This window comes from Electrona antarctica (genome assembly GCF_951216825.1).
Source record: "Electrona antarctica genome assembly, chromosome: 15".
Lineage (NCBI taxonomy): Eukaryota > Metazoa > Chordata > Actinopteri > Myctophiformes > Myctophidae > Electrona > Electrona antarctica.
This window is the reverse complement of record NC_136796.1, coordinates 47,621,061-47,645,389: the sequence shown is the minus strand read 5'-3', so window position 1 is coordinate 47,645,389 and position 24,329 is coordinate 47,621,061. Positions and strand designations below refer to the sequence as shown.

Below are 24,329 nucleotides of genomic sequence, written 5' to 3'. Positions count from 1 at the left end.
AATGCCATGAGAGGAAAAAAAAGAGTCTCTTTAACTTTTCATTCACACAAACATTTCTATGATTCCAGAAGTCTGTACCACAGAGCAGAGTCTCCAACACCCAGCCTTCTGTCTATGAAGAGTGACTGGTCTAAACAACATCCTCCTGACTTCAGTAATGAACCTGGACCTGCAGATACACAGTATGTCAATCCTCCTGTACAATATACACACTATAACACTATACACTATACACACTATAACACTATACAATATACACACTATAACACTATACAATATACACACTATAACACTATACAATATACACAACAATACAAAGCATAACGGACAGTAGCAATCCAGATAAACATCAACCATGTTTGAATATTATCGTGACGCCTCGGATGTCTTTGAACAAATCGGGAGGCTGAAGATTAAATCTTTGAACGGCTCACACTACTAGAGGATAATCATGGCTGTTTGCTCTGGATCTGGGCTGGGAAACGGAATATCTGAGACAATTATGGTTTTATGGTAGATGTTTCTGAACATGTATTCTATAGTTTGATTTCAGATCAAATAGATAGATTGATAGATAGATCGATCTATGCTTGCACCTCTTGGTTCTCCAACATCTCAATGTCACTAAAAACTAAACTTCAGACCTCCCAAAACAACACATTGAATAAAGTCTTATTTTCTATGATTCCAGAAGTCTGTACCACAGAGCAGAGTCTCCAACACCCAGCCTTCTGTCTATGAAGAGTGACTGGTCTAAACAACATCCTCCTGACTTCAGTAATGAACCTGGACCTCCAGATACACAGTATGTCAATCATCCAATAGCCTACAATTCAAGGTTCAAGGTTGTACTTTATTGTTCCATCTTGTGTACAGGTACACCAGTAAGACGCCTAAGTGCAAGAAGCGAGGTCGCATGCATGCATGCGCCTGGGTGATGGCAGACTGTTGGCCGAGCACTGGCGCTTTAGCATGGGGGGGTCAGATCAACATGGAATGAGTTCTGTACTGGCCATATAATGAGCATGTCTACAGGTACAGGGTTTGATGAGGTCAGATCAACATATGGAAAGTCAGAACAGGTCAGCTCCATATATGGAGATCTAAGGGTGGCAGCGGGGACATTCCCTTGAAGGTACAGGGTTTGATGAGGGCCGAGCCTTGATTTTCGGGCCTGTTGAGAACTCTAGTTTTCGCCAGCTGCACTAATAACTTTGGGGCAGGCCCGTCTAGAGTTTGACTGGATTCGACAGTTATCGGCCAAAAGGGTGACATCGAAGAGGAAGGATGGATGGGGAAGGATCAACGTAATGTCAGAACAGGTTCTGACATATGGAGATCTAACGGTTTGAGATCAGATGTAGAGTTGCTGATGTGTGTGTGTGTGTGTGTGTGTGTGTGTGTGTGTGTGTGTGTGTGTGTGTGTGTGTGTGTGTGTGTGTGTGTGTGTGTGTGTGTGTGTGTGTGTGTGTGTGTGTGTGTGTGTGTGTGTGTGTGTGTGTGTGTGTGTGTGTGTGTGTGTGTCACCCAGTCAAACCACACCTGGACTGAAGACACCCAGTCAAACCACACCTGGACTGAAGACACCCAGTCAAAACACAGGTGGACAAAGTAAGAATGTGCACTCATTGAAAATTCATGCTAATAAATTGAACGCTAAGAAATCATAGACTAAATGTTCAAATAATTATTGTCTGTATCAATTAAATGTTCAAATATTTATTGTCTGTATCAATTATATCCAAGTGCATATAATGAAGCTAAACAACTATCAACTCAACAGCTGGACAAAAACAACTGATCTTGTGTTGTTACTTTTGCCTGTTTTTCTGAACAAATTGCATAGTTTCTGGAGGTATTTAATTTATAATTAATGTGTGCTGTATACATGTAAAGTTATAAATTAACCTCAATGTTTAAAACATAAATGTTCTTCTCATTGCAGATGTCAGTCTGCAGGATGATTTGAAGGATTATAAGGACAGTATGAATAGTCTTGATGAAGTGAAAGACGACATGACGGAAGAGTCTGGAACCTCCGTCACCAGCACCTACTCAGAGCTCTATATCTCAGCGGGAGAGAGTGAAGGGGTTAATCGCCAACATGAGGTGATACAGCTTGAGACAGTTTCCAACATGAAGACCTTCCATGACGAACCAATCAACTGCTGTAAAATCTTTAAGATCCTCCTCCCTGGCAGAGAGACACCCAGCACAAGTGTTCTGACCGAAGGCATCGCTGGCATTGGAAAAACATTCTCTGTGCGCAAGTTTGCTCTGGACTGGGCAAGAGGTTTGGAGAATCAAGATATAGATCTCCTGGTTCACTTTTCATTCCGGGAGCTGAACTTGGTCAGAGATAAGCAGTACAGCCTTCTCAAACTGATCCATGATTTCCACCCAACGTTAAAGAAGGTCACAGCAGAGCAGCTCGCTGCCTGGAAAGTTTGCTTCATCTTTGATGGCCTCGATGAAAGCAGGTTTCCATTGCACTTCGACAAAAATGAAATCATCTCTGATGTCACAGTGACATCATCGGTGGATTATCTGTTGACAAACCTCATCAAGAGGAATCTGCTCCCCTCAGCCCTCCTCTGGATAACCACCAGACCAGCAGCAGCCCATCAGATCCCTCCTGCATGTGTTGACATGGTGACAGAAGTGCGAGGGTTCACAGACCCCCAGAAGGAGAAGTACTTCAGGAAGAGATTCAGTGAAGAGAAGCTGGCCGACAGAGTCCTCTCACACTTGAAGACATCGAGGAGCCTCCACATCATGTGTTACATCCCACTCTTCTGTTGGATCATTGCTACCGTTCTGCTGGACATGTTGAGGACACACACCACGATAGGACAGCTGCCCAAGACCCTGACTGAGATGTGCTGCCAATTCCTGTTGGTTCTGACAAACAGGAAGAAGCAGAAGTATGATGAGACTCATGATGTGAACAAGAAAGAAAAAGAAAAGGGGACACAACAGCAGCTCACAAAGACTTGCAGGGAAGTTCTTCTGAATCTGGGCAAGCTGGCATTTCAACATCTGAAGAAAAGTAGCATCATGTTCTACCAAGAAGACCTGGAAGAGTGTGGTCTTGATGTGAAAGATGCCTCGCTGTACTCAGGAGTGTGCACGCAGATCTTCAAGAGAGAGAGTGTGCTGTTTCAGAAAACTGTCTACAGCTTTGTTCATCTGAGCATCCAGGAGTTTCTGGCTGCAGTCTACCTGTTCCACTGTTTCACAAAGAAGAACATGAAGGTACTGAAGACATTCCTGGAAGATGATAAATACAGCGGTAAGAGCTCCCTCTCCGACTTCCTGAAAGCTGCTATGGAAAAATCCCTGAAGAGTAAAAATGGCCACCTGGACCTACTTGTTCGGTTCCTTCATGGCCTCTCACTGGAGTCCAACCAAAGTCTGTTAGGAGGCCTGCTGGGTCAGACAAAGAAAAGTCTGTTAGGAGGTCTGCTTGGTCAGAAAAAGAACAGTCCAGAGGAGATCCAGAAAGCCATCCAGAACCTGAAGGAGATGTTAACTCGTGATGATGTCTCTCCTGACAGATGTATCAACATCTTCCACTGTCTGATGGAGATGAACGACCACTCACTACATCAGGAGATCCAACAGTTCCTGAAGTCAGAGAACAGAACAGAGAAACTGTCTGAGACCCAGTGTTCAGCTCTGGCCGTCATGCTGCAGATGTCAGAGGAGGTTCTGGAAGAGTTGGACCTGGACAAATACAACACATCAGAGGAGGGGCGAAGGAGGCTGATCCCAGCTGTGAGGAACTGCAGAAAGGCTCGGTTAGTAATCAAGTGAATAGAAACATCCTGAGTCAATCTGCCATTACAGTTAACACTATGATTATAAATGAAGGTTGGCATAAAAGTTGTCTGCATTTCAAATAGTGATTAGTGGTATTGTGTGGTATTGTAGGTATTGTGTGTATTGTCTGCATTGTTCTGCATTGTTCCACGCCCCTTTTAACACCATAAAAGACAGCCAAAATACCCAACGTTAAACCCGCTTCACTGTGGTGAAAGCACTCAGTAGAACAAGTTGAAAGGTGTCACTCGTCAATAACAAAAGATCTATAAGCATACAATACTTTGCATCGCAACACATTGACAGCTTGTAGGTCTGGTTTATTATCAAAGCGAGTCCCTCGATGCGATGTAATACAGCCAAAGCTTTTGAAAGTGGTACAAAGTTGACCTAGAGGGAAAGGCCATGGAGTCACTTCATCTATAGGGTCCATCCTCCAGGGACCATGTGTGTGATATGATCTGTAGGGTCCATCCTCCAGGGACCATGTGTGTGATATGATCTGTAGGGTCCATCCTCCAGGGACCATGTGTGTGTGATATGATCTGTAGGGTCCATCCTCCAGGGACCATGTGTGTGATATGATCTGTAGGGTCCATCCTCCAGGGACCATGTGTGTGATATGATCTGTAGGGTCCATCCTCCAGGGACCATGTGTGTGATATGATCTGTAGGGTCCATCCTTCAGAGACCATGTGTGTGATATGATCTGTAGGGTCCATCCTCCAGGGACCATGTGTGTGATATGATCTGTAGGGTCCATCCTCCAGGGACCATGTGTGTGATATGATCTGTAGGGTCCATCCTCCAGGGACCATGTGTGTTATATGATCTGTAGGGTCCATCCTCCAGGGACCATGTGTGTTATATGATCTGTAGGGTCCATCCTCCAGGGACCATGTGTGTGATATGATCTGTAGGGTCCATCCTCCAGGGACCATGTGTGTGATATGATCTGTAGGGTCCATCCTCCAGGGACCATGTGTGTGATATGATCTGTAGGGTTCTAGGGACCATGTGTGTGATATGATCTGTAGGGTCCATCCTCCAGGGACCATGTGTGTGATAAGGCAGAGGAAAGCCTATGGGGTCATCAAAGTCTTAAGTGTCATCATCTGGCTAGCATGAAGGTGCACAACATTCTGGCAAGAATTTAAAGATAATGTTGTTTGGGTCCTAAGTGTTGTAGCTGGCGAATTAAATCAATTGTCAGCGTCAGAAGGATAACTAAAAACATTAAAAAATTAAATAATAAACAAACAGAAAAAAAGAAAATTAAAGAAGAAAAGTAAAAAGAAAAGATTATGTTTTTGCACCGTTCAAAATAAAGATAACAGTTACCACCCAGTAGCGTAGTGGGACAAAGGAACATTATTAATAATATTAGACACTTCTTATATCTGCTGTGCATATGTTTGATGCAACGTTTGGAGTTGCTCATTTCCTTTTCTTGGGTTAACAAAAAAGAAAAGAAAATTGGATAATTCTTTCATCATTCTTATAACTGTCCAGCTGGTCAGAGCATCACTAGCATGTCCTGGTTCTGTCTCTTGTTCCATATTGTAGGTTATGAAATGTTATAATATTGTAGGTTATGAAATGTTATAACCAGTGTTGTTTTTGTCGACTAAAACTATGACAAAAAATGTTCGTCGACTACCTTTTTCCACTGAGGAAAACTAAATAAACTAAGCTATGATGACTAAAACTAAGACTAAATATACTGACAATTTTGTCAACAAATACAAACTAGACTAAAATGTTAGGAGGGGACTAGTGGACAAGATATCCAGTATAAGTCATTTTACACTTGATTGCATGCTGAAAATAGCCGATCTACAAGCTCACAACGCGTCGCAGCGCAGCTTGTAGATCGGCTATTTTCAGCAAAAATCTGTCATGACGGCATCAAGGCCTGCCACAATACATTTTAGTCGACTAATTCAACTGTAGATTTAGTCGACTAAAATCTTATGACATTTAGCCGACTAAAACTAGACAAAACACTAAAACATTCCAGGTGACTAAAATTAAATGAAAGCTATTCAAGAGACTATGACTAAAACTAAAATCAAAATGTGCTGCCAAAAACAACACATAACATTATTTTGGTTATGAAATGTAATAATATTGTAGGTTATGAAATTTTATTATTGTAGGTTATTAAATGTTCTAATATTGTAGGTTATGAAATGTTATAATATTGTAGGTTATGAAATGGTATAATATTGTAGGTTATGCAATATTATAATATTGGGGTAAATTCAAACTAACAGTAAAGCCTACAGCTGTGGCCCAGCTTGAGGAGACAGGGAACAGAAATAGAGACTGAATGCTGGTCTCCAGCAGCTTGTTTGTAAAGCTTTTACACAGTTTAGGCAGTAAATATGCAATGTTGTTGTTCAGTCTTCATTTCACTCCTTCAACTGCTGGTTGAAATCTTTGATATCAAAATGTCTATCTTCCTCATTCTGTGCTGTCAAGTGGTGTCTATACGTATGTCTGGATAACTAGATAGGAGATGTTTTAGTTAAATTCCATGACAGTGAATGAGGTATCATTTGTTTTGATCTCTTATTTAATCTGCATTTACAGACTTGTTGGCTGTCAGCTCAGTAAGACAGACGTTGAAGTCGTGTCTTCAGCTCTCAGCTCTAATCCTTCCCATTTGAGAGAATTGGACCTCAGTGAAAACGACCTGCAGGACTCAGGACTCTGTGCTTCACTGAAGAGCCCACACTGTAGACTGGAAGTTCTAAAGTAAGATACATTTACCACATTCATTTTAATCACTTCTGTTTATTATGCACTGTATTATGTGAATATAATATGATTGCTGTGGTGAGAATATTAATAAGCTTGATATCATGGTAACCCAAGTTTATGGGCCTGAGTAGATGTTAAAATTACCCAAATATGTTTGAAAGGGTAATAACCCTTTAAGGCAAATGTATAGGCTTCTGAGCTACTTGGTCATACAACTGGATTACACACCATAAACAGCTTATGTACAAGCTCACAACGCGTCGAGGACGCAACGCTTGTGAGCTTGTAGATCGCCTATGTGCGACCCGTTGTAGCTACGCCACAGTTATCAAGCTTTACCGAGGTACGCAACAGATCAACACATAATCAATATCCTGCATCTACCTACTGTACCAATCAAATATCATTATATTAGTCTAGGCCTGTGGTTCCCAAACTGAGGGTCTGGACCCCCAAGGGGGTCCCCAGATGATTAGCTTAATGTGCAACTAGTGTGGTTTCTCACTCAACAGTAAACACACCAACATACAGTTTAAGTGTATACAGACTAGTATCTGCACATTTCTAAAGGTACAATTTAATGACTTTTAAAACATTTTTAAAACCAATTTGGTAAATTGCCGAATATTACAGAAGACGCAAACACAACATGTATCTGTGCAGCCGAGTCAAACTAAATGAAATGCCTACAATTCTTGCTTGTCAGGGTATTGGGTCCTCAGTTCAAATAATTGTTTATGTGTCATTTGTTTTCATAATATCTTTTTAATCTGCATTTACAGACTTGTTGGCTGTAAACTCAGAAAGACAGGCGTTGAAGTTGTGTCTTCAGCTCTCAGCTCTAATCCTTCCCATTTGAGAGAATTGGACCTCAGTAAAAACGACCTGCAGGACTCAGGACTAGTGGAGCTGCTCTGTGCTTCACTGAAGAGCCCACACAGTAGACTGGAAGTTCTAAAGTAAGATACATTTACCACATAAATTGTAATCACTTCTGTTTATTATGCACTGTATTATGTGAATATAATATGATTGCTGAGGTGAGAATATGTATTACATTACATTACATTACATTACAGTCATTTAGCAGACGCTTTTATCCAAAGCGACTTACAATAAGTGTATTCAACATAGGTAGGGAACAAAAACTACTAATCACCAGAAGTCTTTAGTGCATTTTCTGCAAAAACAAGCAACCAAGAGTATACCTAGCGCTAAGGTAAAAGTGCAATATATCAGCTACCTATTTCCTTAAACAGATGAGACAAAATAGCTAAATCAAATGAGCATGAGCTAAAACAATTAAGTGTATCGACTAAACAAGATCCAATAAACAATACAACAATAGAAAACAAGCGTTCGTACAACTAGTTAACAACAAGTAGGTCAGGCAGAGAGGAAGGGTAGTGTTTCCTGAAGAGGTGGGTTTTCAACCTGCGGCGAAATATGGGCAGTGACTCTGCTGTCCTAACATCAGTGGGGAGTTCATTCCACCACTGTGGGGCCAGAACAGAAAAGAGTCGTGACCGTGTGGATCGGCCAGAAGGACCCTTGAGTGACGAGGCAATCAGTCGCCCCGAGGTGGCAGACCGAAGTGGTCGGGCAGGGGTGTAGGCATCGACCATAGCCCGGAGGTAGGAAGGAGCTGTTCCTTTCACTGCCCTATAGGCTAACACCAGGGTTTTGAACTGGATGCGGGCCGCTACGGGGAGCCAGTGTAGAGAACGGAGAAGGATGGTTGTGTGGGAGAACTTGGGGCGGTTGAACACCAGACGAGCCGCAGCTTTCTGAACAAGCTCCAGAGGTCTGATGGCAGATGCCGGAGCACCAGCAAGGAGGGAGTTGCAGTAGTCCAGGCGGGAGATGACGAGAGCCTGGATGAGCACCTGGGCTGCCTTCTCCGTGAGGAAGGGGCGAATCCTCCTGATGTTGTAGAGGAGGAATCTGCAGGACCTTGTCACTGATGCGATGTTTGCCGAGAACGTCAGTTGATCGTCCAGGGTCACACCCAGATTTTTCGCAGTCCGAGTTGAGGTCACCACAGCATTATCAATGGTGATGGCCATGTCTCGGTGCGGACAGCCCTTCCCCGGGAGGAACATCAGCTCGGTCTTGTCCAGGTTGAGCTTCAGGTGGTTTGTCGACATCCACGCCGAGATGTCAGCCAGACAAGCAGCAATGCGTGCCTCCACTTGGGTATCAGAGGGGGGGAATGAGAGGATCAGCTGGGTGTCATCGGCATAGCAGTGGTAGGAAAAGCCATGGGAGTGGATGACAGCACCCAGAGATGTAGTGTAGAGAGAGAAAAGAAGAGGACCCAGAACCGAGCCTTGGGGAACCCCAGTTGTGAGCCTGTGTGGTTCTGACACAGACCCTCTCAGCATCACCTGGTAGGAGCGACCCGTCAGGTAGGATGCAAACAGGGAGAGTGCAGAGCCTGAGACACCCATCCCCTCGAGGGTGGAGAGGAGGATCTGATGGTTCACCGTGTCGAACGCTGCAGACAGGTCCAGGAGTATCAGGACGGAGGAGAGAGAGTTCGCTCTAGCGGCATGTATAAGCTTGATATCATGGTAACCCAAGCTTATGGGCCTGAGTAGATGTTAAAATGACCCAAATATGTTTGAAAGTGTAATAACCCTTTAAGGCAAATGTATAGGCTTCTGAGCTACTTGGTCATACAACTGGATTACACACCATAAACAGCTGATGTACAAGCTCACAACGCGTCGAGGACGCAACGCTTGTGAGCTTGTAGATCGTCTATGTGCGACCCAGAACATTATTAATAATATTAGACACTTCTTATATCTGCTGTGCATATGTTTGATGCAACGTTTGGAGTTGCTCATTTCCTTTTCTTGGGTTAACAAAAAAGAAAAGAAAATTGGATAATTCTTTCATCATTCTTATAACTGTCCAGCTGGTCAGAGCATCACTAGCATGTCCTGGTTCTGTCTCTTGTTCCATATTGTAGGTTATGAAATGTTATAATATTGTAGGTTATGAAATGTTATAACCAGTGTTGTTTTTGTCGACTAAAACTATGACAAAAAATGTTCGTCGACTACCTTTTTCCACTGAGGAAAACTAAATGAAAACTAAGCTATGATGACTAAAACTAAGACTAAATATACTGACAATTTTGTCAACAAATACAAACTAGACTAAAATGTTAGGAGGGGACTAGTGGACAAGATATCCAGTATAAGTCATTTTACACTTGATTGCATGCTGAAAATAGCCGATCTACAAGCTCACAACGTGTCGCAGCGCGACGCGCTGTGAGCTTGTAGATCGGCTATTGTCAGCAAAAATCTGTCATTATGACGGCATCAAGGCCCGCCACAATACATTTTAGTCTACTAAATCAACTGTAGATTTAGTCGACTAAAATCTTATGACATTTAGCCGACTAAAACTAGACTAAACACTAAAACATTCCAGGTGACTAAAATTAAATGAAAGCTATTCAAGAGACTATGACCAAAACTAAAATCAAAATGTGCTGCCAAAAACAACACATAACATTATTTAGGTTATGAAATGTAATAATATTGTAGGTTATGAAATGGTATAATATTGTAGGTTATGCAATATTATAATATTGGGGTAAATTCAAACTAACAGTAACGCCTACAGCTGTGGCCCAGCTTGAGGAGACAGGGAACAGAAATAGAGACTGAATGCTGGTCTCCAGCAGCTTGTTTGTAAAGCTTTTACACAGTTTAGGCAGTAAATATGCAATGTTGTTGTTCAGTCTTCATTTCACTCCTTCAACTGCTGGTTGAAATCTTTGATATCAAAATGTCTATCTTCCTCTGTACAGTCATTCTGTGCTGTCAAGTGGTGTCTATACGTATGTCTGGATAACTAGATAGGAGATGTTTTAGTTAAATTCCATGACAGTGAATGAGGTATCATTTGTTTTGATCTCTTATTTAATCTGCATTTACAGACTTGTTGGCTGTCAGCTCAGTAAGACAGACGTTGAAGTTGTGTCTTCAGCTCTCAGCTCTAATCCTTCCCATTTGAGAGAATTGGACCTCAGTAAAAACGACCTGCAGGACTCAGGACTCTGTGCTTCACTGAAGAGCCCACACTGTAGACTGGAAGTTCTAAAGTAAGATACATTTACCACATACATTGTAATCACTTCTGTTTATTATGCACTGTATTATGTGAATATAATATGATTGCTGTGGTGAGAATATTAATAAGCTTGATATCATGGTAACCCAAGCTTTTGGGCCCGAGTAGATGTTAAAATCACCCAAATATGTTTGAAAGTGTAATAACCCTTTAAGGCAAATGTATAGGCTTCTGAGCTACTTGGTCATACAACTGGATTACACACCATAAACAGCTGATTTACAAGCTCACAACGCGCCGAGGACGCAACGCTTGTGAGCTTGTGATCGTCTATGTGCGACCCAGAACATTATTAATAATATTAGACACTTCTTATATCTGCTGTGCATATGTTTGATGCAACGTTTGGAGTTGCTCATTTCCTTTTCTTGGGTTAACAAAAAAGAAAAGAAAATTGGATAATTCTTTCATCATTCTTATAACTGTCCAGCTGGTCAGAGCATCACTAGCATGTCCTGGTTCTGTCTCTTGTTCCATATTGTAGGTTATGAAATGTTATAATATTGTAGGTTATGAAATGTTATAACCAGTGTTGTTTTTGTCGACTAAAACTATGACAAAAAATGTTCGTCGACTACCTTTTTCCACTGAGGAAAACTAAATGAAAACTAAGCTATGATGACTAAAACTAAGACTAAATATACTGACAATTTTGTCAACAAATACAAACTAGACTAAAATGTTAGGAGGGGACTAGTGGACAAGATATCCAGTATAAGTCATTTTACACTTGATTGCATGCTGAAAATAGCCGATCTACAAGCTCACAACGTGTCGCAGCGCGACGCGCTGTGAGCTTGTAGATCGGCTATTGTAAAACAATTAAGTGTATCGACTAAACAAGATCCAATAAACAATACAACAATAGAAAACAAGCGTTCGTACAACTAGTTAACAACAAGTAGGTCAGGCAGAGAGGAAGGGTAGTGTTTCCTGAAGAGGTGGGTTTTCAACCTGCGGCGAAATATGGGCAGTGACTCTGCTGTCCTAACATCAGTGGGGAGTTCATTCCACCACTGTGGGGCCAGAACAGAAAAGAGTCGTGACCGTGTGGATCGGCCAGAAGGACCCTTGAGTGACGAGGCAATCAGTCGCCCCGAGGTGGCAGACCGAAGTGGTCAGGCAGGGGTGTAGGCATCGACCATAGCCCGGAGGTAGGAAGGAGCTGTTCCTTTCACTGCCCTATAGGCTAACACCAGGGTTTTGAACTGGATGCGGGCCGCTACGGGGAGCCAGTGTAGAGAACGGAGAAGGATGGTTGTGTGGGAGAACTTGGGGCGGTTGAACACCAGACGAGCCGCAGCTTTCTGAACAAGCTCCAGAGGTCTGATGGCAGATGCCGGAGCACCAGCAAGGAGGGAGTTGCAGTAGTCCAGGCGGGAGATGACGAGAGCCTGGATGAGCACCTGGGCTGCCTTCTCCGTGAGGAAGGGGCGAATCCTCCTGATGTTGTAGAGGAGGAATCTGCAGGACCTTGTCACTGATGCGATGTTTGCCGAGAACGTCAGTTGATCGTCCAGGGTCACACCCAGATTTTTCGCAGTCCGAGTTGAGGTCACCACAGCATTATCAATGGTGATGGCCATGTCTCGGTGCGGACAGCCCTTCCCCGGGAGGAACATCAGCTCGGTCTTGTCCAGGTTGAGCTTCAGGTGGTTTGTCGACATCCACGCCGAGATGTCAGCCAGACAAGCAGCAATGCGTGCCTCCACTTGGGTATCAGAGGGGGGGAATGAGAGGATCAGCTGGGTGTCATCGGCATAGCAGTGGTAGGAAAAGCCATGGGAGTGGATGACAGCACCCAGAGATGTAGTGTAGAGAGAGAAAAGAAGAGGACCCAGAACCGAGCCTTGGGGAACCCCAGTTGTGAGCCTGTGTGGTTCTGACACAGACCCTCTCAGCATCACCTGGTAGGAGCGACCCGTCAGGTAGGATGCAAACAGGGAGAGTGCAGAGCCTGAGACACCCATCCCCTCGAGGGTGGAGAGGAGGATCTGATGGTTCACCGTGTCGAACGCTGCAGACAGGTCCAGGAGTATCAGGACGGAGGAGAGAGAGTTCGCTCTAGCGGCATGTATAAGCTTGATATCATGGTAACCCAAGCTTATGGGCCTGAGTAGATGTTAAAATTACCCAAATATGTTTGAAAGTGTAATAACCCTTTAAGGCAAATGTATAGGCTTCTGAGCTACTTGGTCATACAACTGGATTACACACCATAAACAGCTGATGTACAAGCTCACAACGCGTCGAGGACGCAACGCTTGTGAGCTTGTAGATCGTCTATGTGCGACCCAGAACATTATTAATAATATTAGACACTTCTTATATCTGCTGTGCATATGTTTGATGCAACGTTTGGAGTTGCTCATTTCCTTTTCTTGGGTTAACAAAAAAGAAAAGAAAATTGGATAATTCTTTCATCATTCTTATAACTGTCCAGCTGGTCAGAGCATCACTAGCATGTCCTGGTTCTGTCTCTTGTTCCATATTGTAGGTTATGAAATGTTATAATATTGTAGGTTATGAAATGTTATAACCAGTGTTGTTTTTGTCGACTAAAACTATGACAAAAAATGTTCGTCGACTACCTTTTTCCACTGAGGAAAACTAAATGAAAACTAAGCTATGATGACTAAAACTAAGACTAAATATACTGACAATTTTGTCAACAAATACAAACTAGACTAAAATGTTAGGAGGGGACTAGTGGACAAGATATCCAGTATAAGTCATTTTACACTTGATTGCATGCTGAAAATAGCCGATCTACAAGCTCACAACGTGTCGCAGCGCGACGCGCTGTGAGCTTGTAGATCGGCTATTGTCAGCAAAAATCTGTCATTATGACGGCATCAAGGCCCGCCACAATACATTTTAGTCTACTAAATCAACTGTAGATTTAGTCGACTAAAATCTTATGACATTTAGCCGACTAAAACTAGACTAAACACTAAAACATTCCAGGTGACTAAAATTAAATGAAAGCTATTCAAGAGACTATGACCAAAACTAAAATCAAAATGTGCTGCCAAAAACAACACATAACATTATTTAGGTTATGAAATGTAATAATATTGTAGGTTATGAAATGGTATAATATTGTAGGTTATGCAATATTATAATATTGGGGTAAATTCAAACTAACAGTAACGCCTACAGCTGTGGCCCAGCTTGAGGAGACAGGGAACAGAAATAGAGACTGAATGCTGGTCTCCAGCAGCTTGTTTGTAAAGCTTTTACACAGTTTAGGCAGTAAATATGCAATGTTGTTGTTCAGTCTTCATTTCACTCCTTCAACTGCTGGTTGAAATCTTTGATATCAAAATGTCTATCTTCCTCTGTACAGTCATTCTGTGCTGTCAAGTGGTGTCTATACGTATGTCTGGATAACTAGATAGGAGATGTTTTAGTTAAATTCCATGACAGTGAATGAGGTATCATTTGTTTTGATCTCTTATTTAATCTGCATTTACAGACTTGTTGGCTGTCAGCTCAGTAAGACAGACGTTGAAGTTGTGTCTTCAGCTCTCAGCTCTAATCCTTCCCATTTGAGAGAATTGGACCTCAGTAAAAACGACCTGCAGGACTCAGGACTCTGTGCTTCACTGAAGAGCCCACACTGTAGACTGGAAGTTCTAAAGTAAGATACATTTACCACATACATTGTAATCACTTCTGTTTATTATGCACTGTATTATGTGAATATAATATGATTGCTGTGGTGAGAATATTAATAAGCTTGATATCATGGTAACCCAAGCTTTTGGGCCCGAGTAGATGTTAAAATCACCCAAATATGTTTGAAAGTGTAATAACCCTTTAAGGCAAATGTATAGGCTTCTGAGCTACTTGGTCATACAACTGGATTACACACCATAAACAGCTGATTTACAAGCTCACAACGCGCCGAGGACGCAACGCTTGTGAGCTTGTGATCGTCTATGTGCGACCCAGAACATTATTAATAATATTAGACACTTCTTATATCTGCTGTGCATATGTTTGATGCAACGTTTGGAGTTGCTCATTTCCTTTTCTTGGGTTAACAAAAAAGAAAAGAAAATTGGATAATTCTTTCATCATTCTTATAACTGTCCAGCTGGTCAGAGCATCACTAGCATGTCCTGGTTCTGTCTCTTGTTCCATATTGTAGGTTATGAAATGTTATAATATTGTAGGTTATGAAATGTTATAACCAGTGTTGTTTTTGTCGACTAAAACTATGACAAAAAATGTTCGTCGACTACCTTTTTCCACTGAGGAAAACTAAATGAAAACTAAGCTATGATGACTAAAACTAAGACTAAATATACTGACAATTTTGTCAACAAATACAAACTAGACTAAAATGTTAGGAGGGGACTAGTGGACAAGATATCCAGTATAAGTCATTTTACACTTGATTGCATGCTGAAAATAGCCGATCTACAAGCTCACAACGTGTCGCAGCGCGACGCGCTGTGAGCTTGTAGATCGGCTATTGTCAGCAAAAATCTGTCATGACGGCATCAAGGCCCGCCACAATACATTTTAGTCGACTAAATCAACTGTAGATTTAGTCGACTAAAATCTTATGACATTTAGCCGACTAAAACTAGACTAAACACTAAAACATTCCAGGTGACTAAAATTAAATGAAAGCTATTCAAGAGACTATGACCAAAACTAAAATCAAAATGTGCTGCCAAAAACAACAAATAACATTATTTAGGTTATGAAATGTAATAATATTGTAGGTTATGAAATGGTATAATATTGTAGGTTATGCAATATTATAATATTGGGGTAAATTCAAACTAACAGTAAAGCCTACAGCTGTGGCCCAGCTTGAGGAGACAGGGAACAGAAATAGAGACTGAATGCTGGTCTCCAGCAGCTTGTTTGTAAAGCTTTTACACAGTTTAGGCAGTAAATATGCAATGTTGTTGTTCAGTCTTCATTTCACTCCTTCAACTGCTGGTTGAAATCTTTGATATCAAAATGTCTATCTTCCTCTGTACAGTCATTCTGTGCTGTCAAGTGGTGTCTATACGTATGTCTGGATAACTAGATAGGAGATGTTTTAGTTAAATTCCATGACAGTGAATGAGGTATCATTTGTTTTGATCTCTTATTTAATCTGCATTTACAGACTTGTTGGCTGTAAACTCAGTAAGACAGACATTGAAGTTGTGTCTTCAGCTCTCAGCTCTAATCCTTCCCATTTGAGAGAATTGGACCTCAGTAAAAACGACCTGCAGGACTCAGGACTCTGTGCTTCACTGAAGAGCCCACACTGTAGACTGGAAGTTCTAAAGTAAGATACATTTACCACATACATTGTAATCACTTCTGTTTATTATGCACTGTATTATGTGAATATAATATGATTGCTGTGGTGAGAATATTAATAAGCTTGATATCATGGTAACCCAAGCTTATGGGCCTGAGTAGATGTTAAAATGACCCAAATATGTTTGAAAGTGTAATAACCCTTTAAGGCAAATGTATAGGCTTCTGAGCTACTTGGTCATACAACTGGATTACACACCATAAACAGCTGATGTACAAGCTCACAACGCGCCGAGGACGCAACGCTTGTGAGCTTGTGATCGTCTATGTGCGACCCAGAACATTATTAATAATATTAGACACTTCTTATATCTGCTGTGCATATGTTTGATGCAACGTTTGGAGTTGCTCATTTCCTTTTCTTGGGTTAACAAAAAAGAAAAGAAAATTGGATAATTCTTTCATCATTCTTATAACTGTCCAGCTGGTCAGAGCATCACTAGCATGTCCTGGTTCTGTCTCTTGTTCCATATTGTAGGTTATCAAATGTTATAATATTGTAGGTTATGAAATGTTATAACCAGTGTTGTTTTTGTCGACTAAAACTATGACAAAAAATGTTCGTCGACTACCTTTTTCCACTGAGGAAAACTAAATGGAAACTAAATGAAAACTAAGCTATGATGACTAAAACTAAGACTAAATATACTGACAATTTTGTCAACAAATACAAACTAGACTAAAATGTTAGGAGGGGACTAGTGGACAAGATATCCAGTATAAGTCATTTTACACTTGATTGCATGCTGAAAATAGCCGATCTACAAGCCCACAGCGCGTCGCGCTGTAGATCGGCTATTTTCAGCAAAAATCTGTCATTATGACGGCATCAAGGCCCGCCACAATACATTTTAGTCGACTAAATCAACTGTAGATTTAGTCGACTAAAATCTTATGACATTTAGCCGACTAAAACTAGACTAAAAACTAAAACATTCCAGGTGACTAAAATTAAATGAAAGCTATTCAAGAGACTATGACTAAAACTAAAATCAAAATGTGCTGCCAAAAACAACACATAACATTCTTTAGGTTATGAAATGTAATAATATTGTAGGTTATGAAATGTTATTATTGTAGGTTATGAAATGTTATAATATTGTAGGTTATGAAATGGTATAATATTGTAGGTTATGCAATATTATAATATTGGGGTGAATTCAAACTACAGCCTACAGCTGTGGCCCAGCTTGAGGAGACAGGGAACAGAAATAGAGACTGAATGCTGGTCTCCAGCAGCTTGTTTGTAAAGCTTTTACACAGCGCGGCAGTAAATATACAATGTTGTTGTTCAGTCTTCATTTCACTCCTTCAACTGCTGGTTGAAATCTTTGATATCAAAATGTCTATCTTCCTCTGTACAGTCATTCTGTGCTGTCAAGTGGTGTCTATATGTATGTCTGGATAACTAGATAGGAGATGTTTTAGTTAAATTCCATGACAGTGAATGAGGTATAATTTGTTTTGATGCATTTACAGACTTGCTGGCTGTCAGCTCAGTAAGACAGACGTTGAAGTTGTGGCTTCAGCTCTCAGCTCTAATCCTTCCCATTTGAGAGAATTGGACCTCAGTGAAAACGACCTGCAGGACTCAGGACTAGTGGAGCTGCTCTGTGCTTCACTGAAGAGCCCACACTGTAGACTGGAAGTTCTAAAGTAAGATACATTTACCACATTTATTTTGATCACTGCTGTTTTATTATATACTGTATTATGTGAATATAATATGAATGCTGTGGTGATGATTGAAAGTTTAATTTCCCTTTAAGGCAAATGTATAGGCTACTTCAACATATAGGGTGGTTGCACACTGAACATAGCTGATCTACAAGCTCACTGTCTCCAAATTGCTTAATGCTCAGGGTGGGATCTATGTTGGTTCTCTGCTCTACATGTAAAGTGTCTTGAGACAACTTGTTGTGAGTTGACACTTTAATAAAATTGAACTGAATTGAATCACAGCACGTCGAGGATGCAACACTTGTGAGCTTGTAGATCGGCTACTTTCGACTTCAACCCCTTGTAGCTACGCCACAGTTATCGAGCTTTACAGTGATAAGCATGAATACATAATCAATAGTCTGCATCTACCTACTGTACCAATCAATTATCATTCTATTAGTCTAGGTCTGTGGTTCCCAAACTGAGGGTCTGGACCCCCAAGGGGGTCCCCAGATGATTAGCTTAATGTGCAGCATTGTTTTCTCACTGAACAGTAGACAAACCAACAGTATAAGTGTACAGTATACAGAGTATCTGTACATTTCTAAAGGCCAAACCACACCAAAGGGTTGGGTCGGGACAAAGTGTTTTTTTAAAAGATAAAACCACACCAATTAAACTCATTGAGTTGCAAGGAGTTACATTGGTGTGGTTGTCCCGACCCGACCCTTTGGGTGTGGTTTAGGATTTAAGGTACAATTATATTACTTTTAAAACATTTTTAAAACCAAATTGTCAAATATTACGGAAGAAAGAGGCAAACATTGTCTAACTAGCCGATCTACAAGTTCACTGTGAGGCTTTGTGAGCTTGTAGTTTGGCTATTTTCACAATATGTATCTTCATTCTTCAGGGTAGGGGGTCCCCAGTTCAGATATGATTATGTATCATTTGTTTTGATAATCTCTCATTTAATCTGCATTTACAGACTCTGTAAACTCAGAAAGACAGACGTTGAAGTTGTGGCTTCAGCTCTCATCTCTAATCCTTCCCATTTGAGAGAATTGGACCTCAGTGAAAACGACCTGCAGGACTCAGTGGAGCTGCTCTGTGCTTCACTGAAGAGCCCACGCAGTAGACTGGAAGTTCTAAAGTAAGATACATAGTCATCATGCTGGTTTGACATTGTAGATTATGTTGGACGGGAGCTGAGCAGCACGGTCTGCCTTAGCGTCATCATGTGGCTCCTCCGTTCCCTCGTGTGTCAACGCATCCCGTGCCTCGGCCCCCCCGCTACCATGAAATAACCCACCCTTTTCCAATTTCTCACTCAGAATCTGCTTCAGGTCATCTTCATTAGCATTAAGTGGCACATCAACCCCCAAAATATTTACCAGCAATAACAGGTTGTCCTTTGTACACCGGTCAACATTTTCCTTTGAGGGACCCTTCTGGAAATCCTTGCATGGCTTCCGCCGCAATCGGTGTATGAATGTGTGTGTGAATGGGTGAATGTAATGCACAATCTATGTAAAGCGCCTTGGGTAAAGGCGCTATATAAATGCACCATTTACCATTTACCATTTACCAAAACTGACGAAGGAGGAAAAAAAACGCACTTACCCGATGGAAAAAATGAAGGGTTTTGGAAACGAGCCCCCATGTGATGTCTCGGCCTAGGGGAACCGAGACAACATAAAGTGTGGAAAACCGACCTTCCCAGCTCCCAAGAAAACCGCCGTCCAAACAGTTTACTTTTCGATGTTTTCTTTTTATTTCCTCTCTTCACTTCGGGCAACGGGTACAAAATCTCCAAGAGCGGAGGACTGAACATCAAAACAGAACTAGAAAGAAAAAGGGAATGCTTACCTCAATGAATTCAAAACCAAAATACAATCGCTAACCTCCCTGTCAGAAAACAAAATACAAACGGGAAAAACATAAGATCATCCCCCCCCCCCCCCTTTTTCTTTAGCTGAGAACCCTAGCCTAGCGGAGCAGAACTTGGCAGGAGGCCGTGTTCAAGTCGGACTGTTATCTGTCAGCTACATACTGGATCAAGTGAGACAATGTTGTATTAGGCTATCTGTTCAGCTTCACATGCACAAGTGGCTACAGAGCCAACAACGGAGCGGACGGGTTGGGAGTCAGGAAGGCACGGGTTCGCTGTCGCCGGCTCTCTGACAGCCTTTTAAACTTGGCGTCGTCCTCTGTGCATCAATCCGGCGAGGCTGCGTCTGTTCCTGGCACTCCCCCTGTTACAATCACCCACTCACACCACGACACACACGCACGCAAGCCTGCACACACAGGCGCACGCGCGCACACGCAAGACTACACATACACAGGAGAAAACACTGCCCGACTTCCCTTGCATAACCTTTAATATCATCACAATTTACCACATTTATTTATCACTTCTGTTTATTATGTACTGTATTATGTGAATATAATATGAATGTTATGGCGAGAACGTATTAATAAGCCTATGTGCCTGAGAGACATGAAAATTACCCCAAACATGAAAGTGTAATATCCCTTTAAGGCGAATGTATTGGCTACTATGTATTGGCAACCCGTTATCAAGCTACAGTTATCAAGCTTCTTAATTATATTATAATAATACTAATACTAATATTAATACTAATATTACGGAAGAAAGAAGCAAACATCGTGAAAATAGCTGATCTGCAAGCTCACTGTGAGGCGCTGTGAGCTTGTAGTTCTGGGGGGTCCCCTGTTGAAATATCATCATTTTAAGGTGTCCCAGTTCAAATATTATTGTGGGGCGTCCCCAGTTCAAATATTATTTTGAGGCGTCCCCAGTTCAAATATTATTTTGAGGGGTCCCCAGTTCAAATATTATTTTGGGGGGTCCCCAGTTCAAATATTATTTTGGGGTGTCCCCAGTTCAAATATCATTATTTGGGGGTTCCCAGTTCAAATATGATTATGTCGGGGGCCAGGGTTTGTTTTAACACTAGCATGTCTGAACTCAACTCACCTACTACTCTGACGGCTAACAGTCAAGATGACCGTGTTTTTTGTGCAATTCCATTGGCCACTCTCTCCCTGCATCTCTTCTAATGCTCTTCACACCTCTCCCCCCGCGGCGGGGGGTTGACGACTTGCCATTGTCTTCTAAATGTCACATTCCAACTAATTCAAGGCAGCGTTTAAACTCGACAGGACAACTCGACTTATTTTTTCAGTTTACCAAACTATAATTATAGTGACGGTGTGAGCGCTATATTGAATACCCTTGCGCAGCGCGAGGTAATTAACGCCAGCTGCCTGCAAATTATTTGGTCTTTGATTGTGTGATTAACGGATTATATATATAAATCCTTTTAGACAATTTACAATTTAGGCATTTAGCAGACTCTTAATCCAGAGCAACTTACATTAAGCAATAACAAAAGCATGGCATACATCACATATAAAAAGTAGTTATCATGAATCATGCGTAAACTATCTATGTAAACTATACATACTATACTATGTACTATAAAGTGCTATGACTACATAAAATGCAATTCTAGTGCTGTCTACGTAACAAGCTATAAGTCTGTTCAAAATACCATCTAAGTCTATATAAAGTGCTATCTAAGGGGCTAGGCTAGGGCAAGTGCTACGGGCCATGGTGGAGTCTGAAGAGGTGGGTTTTCAGACTACGGCGGAAGATTGGGAGTGAGGCTGCAGTTCTGACTGTGATGGGAAGTGCATTCCATAGTTTTGGAGCCAGAAGGGAGAAGAGTTTGGGACGTGTGGAGCGTTGTTATTTAGACCAAATAACAAATACAATACTTGGTGTTGGGGGTGCGTCAGCTCGGTCAGGAGGTAACAGCTGCGTCCAACACAGTTTGGGAGCGGATAAAACACTGTCCGACTTTGTATTGAGCCAATAAAATACCACACGTTATTGTAACAGCCAGAGCCAGGCGCATTGCTCAGTCAGACGAAATACGACATTAGAGTAATAAAGTCATTTTTATATAGAGGGGGAAACATTATAGGCTACACGTGTATGGTTAAGGGGCAAGGGCGCATCAATGTAATTATTATATATTTGATTGATTGTGCCAGCTCCAGAGGTCTGCATCTCAGCAGCAGAAGGTTTGTAGCAGCACGGTTTATATACCATAGGATAGATCAAGTCATGTGACGCATCACCGCCACAAATAGTGCTACAGCGTTATCTAAAATGCATTTCCGCATACCTCACCTTCAGTTACTTGGATTCATGAACATTTACATGCCTCCGCGAGAGAGGGAGAGAGAAAAAAAGAGAGCCGTGCGTGCAAATCAGTTCCACTGGTCGCGTGCAGAAAAGTTTACAGACAAAGAAAGACGGACAGAACTGTTATCTTTTGACTGACAAAACATTTAGACGTTCGGGAGGTCTATCGCGTTGGAATGATTTCAAACACTGTCATTTTTATTTGGAATCGCATCGGCAAGCATTCTCGCTCCAAGGAAAGGAAATGTCGGTCGGGTCAAACAGACCATGCACAGCTCGTAGTCACGATGCTATAAACTTTATTATTCCAACGTTTCGGCAAACAGGTTGCCTTCTGCAGGGTATATTGAAAATAGCCTGAATTGAAAAAAAACATGATCCGGATTAGAAAGAGCTGGCGATATTTATATGCCAGAATAGGCTGTGGAACAATCCACAGCAGCAGCAGGCTATAATGCCGGTTTTAGCGTGCCCTCCGAACCAGGATAATTGATTTATTTTGATCATCACCACCTTACATAATTATGCTATAAAGATGGCGTGTATAGTCAACATTTATCTATTGAGCTATGCGCTTGGTGGAAACAATACGCCAGTCAGTCAACACACCATATTTCACCATATATTTTTTTCCATTTCGGGAAAAATAAAGTCAGACATTGTTATTTCTGCAAACCGCATATAACAAATATAACCTCTAAAACAACATTTAGTCTAAATTCGTAATGTAAGTTTGCCTACATGTGGAAGTAGTTGGAATGCAAATGACCAATTAGCTTGAACAATGCCCGTCTCCAGCCGGGAGGGAGGTGTGAACTTCACTGCTTGCGGGGGAGAACGGGTGATGGCGGTCATTTGCGCGAAAAAGAGCAGATATAGTAGGTATAAGTATGCCTAAAATCATATTTAGAAAACATTTCAGATGAAAAACAAAACAGAGATGATTTGAATCGAATATTTAGAAAAAGTCATGCAAGGGGAACTTTCTCAGAACTTCATGGGCAAAGAAAATCCACTTCAAAATCGGTCAGATGGACCGCTTAGACGTGCTAGTGTTAATGGAACTAAATCATCCAGGTGTGAAGGCACCCTAAGTGACACAAGAGTCTCCTTTAATAGATGGCTGTAAGCAGGTTCTAAATCCAGGAATAATGCATATTATAAATGTGTTCTTTATTCATTCATTTATTTATGTATGTTTTCATCTGGTGTTTCAGACTGGCTCACTGCGGCCTGTCAGAGAGATGCTGTGAAGCTCTGGCCTCAGCTGTAAGCTCTAATCCCTCCCTAAGAGAGTTGGACCTGAGCCTCAACGTGGTGAATGATTCAGTCCTGGAGAACTGCAAGTGAGTAGACTTGGGCTGTGTCCATGTTGGACAGTGCAGTGTTTCCCTTAACAGTGTATTCACTCTGACACAACGTCACAAAGCATGCAGAGAGAACAATGCAGTGCCTCAAAGAAACTCTAAAAGTGTACTCTAAAAAACAACAAAAATAATCTAAATTAAGAACAAGACATATCCCAGATATATATGTGCATAGTAAAGTTGCATCAATAAGGTATAAAAGGAGAGTGGAGTGCTATAGGGGTTAAGGTGGAGTCTGAGGAGGTGATGAGATCCAAACTGGGCAGCAGTGAGTATGTCTGGATGAGCTGCAGGGCCAAGATAATGATAGGAGAAACACTGTAGTGTCAGCTAGTGGAGACGTTGTGTTAGACAGTTAGACATTGACGCATTGTTGTTCTACTTCCTACAGAGTGAAACACTGTAGTGTCAGCTAGTGGAGACGTTGTGTTAGACAGTTAGACATTGATGCATTGTTGTTCTACTTCCTACAGAGTGAAACACTGTAGTGTCAGCTAGTGCAGGAGACGTTGTGTTAGACAGTCAGACATTGATGCATTGTTGTTCTACTTCCTACAGAGTGAAACATGGAGGAGAAGATGGGTTTAATTCTACACTCATTTCAAAACGTGAGTATCTGTCTGTCTGTGTCAACATCACACATTAACATTTTATACACTGTTGTATACTTGGTTGATGTCCTGAAAACTCTTATGCTCTCTACTCTGTGCTCTTGGCCTGGTCCTTAACACCATCAAGATAAGGTCATGTGGTTTGACAGAAACAATGGGCCTCATTCACTAACCTGGTCGTAAATAACATGTATTTCGTCTATTTGGCATAAGTTCAATTCTGACGTGCGATGCATGAAAGGTGGTGCAGAGCCGTGATGTGTGCAGATCACAGGTGTGTCTCGTTTTTGTTAGAAACTCACAAGTGATCTCCGTGTTGATCATTTGCATTGTTCTACGCTCCATTTAACAACATACAAGACGACTGGAAATAAA

The 24,329-nt window shown here is 41.6% G+C and overlaps 2 protein-coding genes across 2 annotated transcripts in view; both read left to right on the top strand.

Annotated features, from left to right (window-relative positions):
- The window catches only part of LOC306938122 (protein NLRC3-like), a 359,664-nt gene that overhangs the window by 114,501 nt on the left and 220,834 nt on the right, over positions 1-24,329 (top strand). The window lies entirely within an intron of this gene.
- Positions 2,017-24,329, top strand: part of LOC306938672 (protein NLRC3-like) — a gene marked incomplete at both ends in the record, with an annotated part of 34,638 nt that continues 12,325 nt past the window's right edge. Inside the window, 4 exons of the mRNA XM_079522939.1 lie at positions 2,017-3,800; positions 17,554-17,730; positions 23,194-23,322; positions 23,902-23,951. Coding sequence (XP_079379065.1) covers positions 2,017-3,800; positions 17,554-17,730; positions 23,194-23,322; positions 23,902-23,951 — 2,140 coding nt within the window. The remainder of the gene's footprint in view (positions 3,801-17,553; positions 17,731-23,193; positions 23,323-23,901; positions 23,952-24,329) is intronic.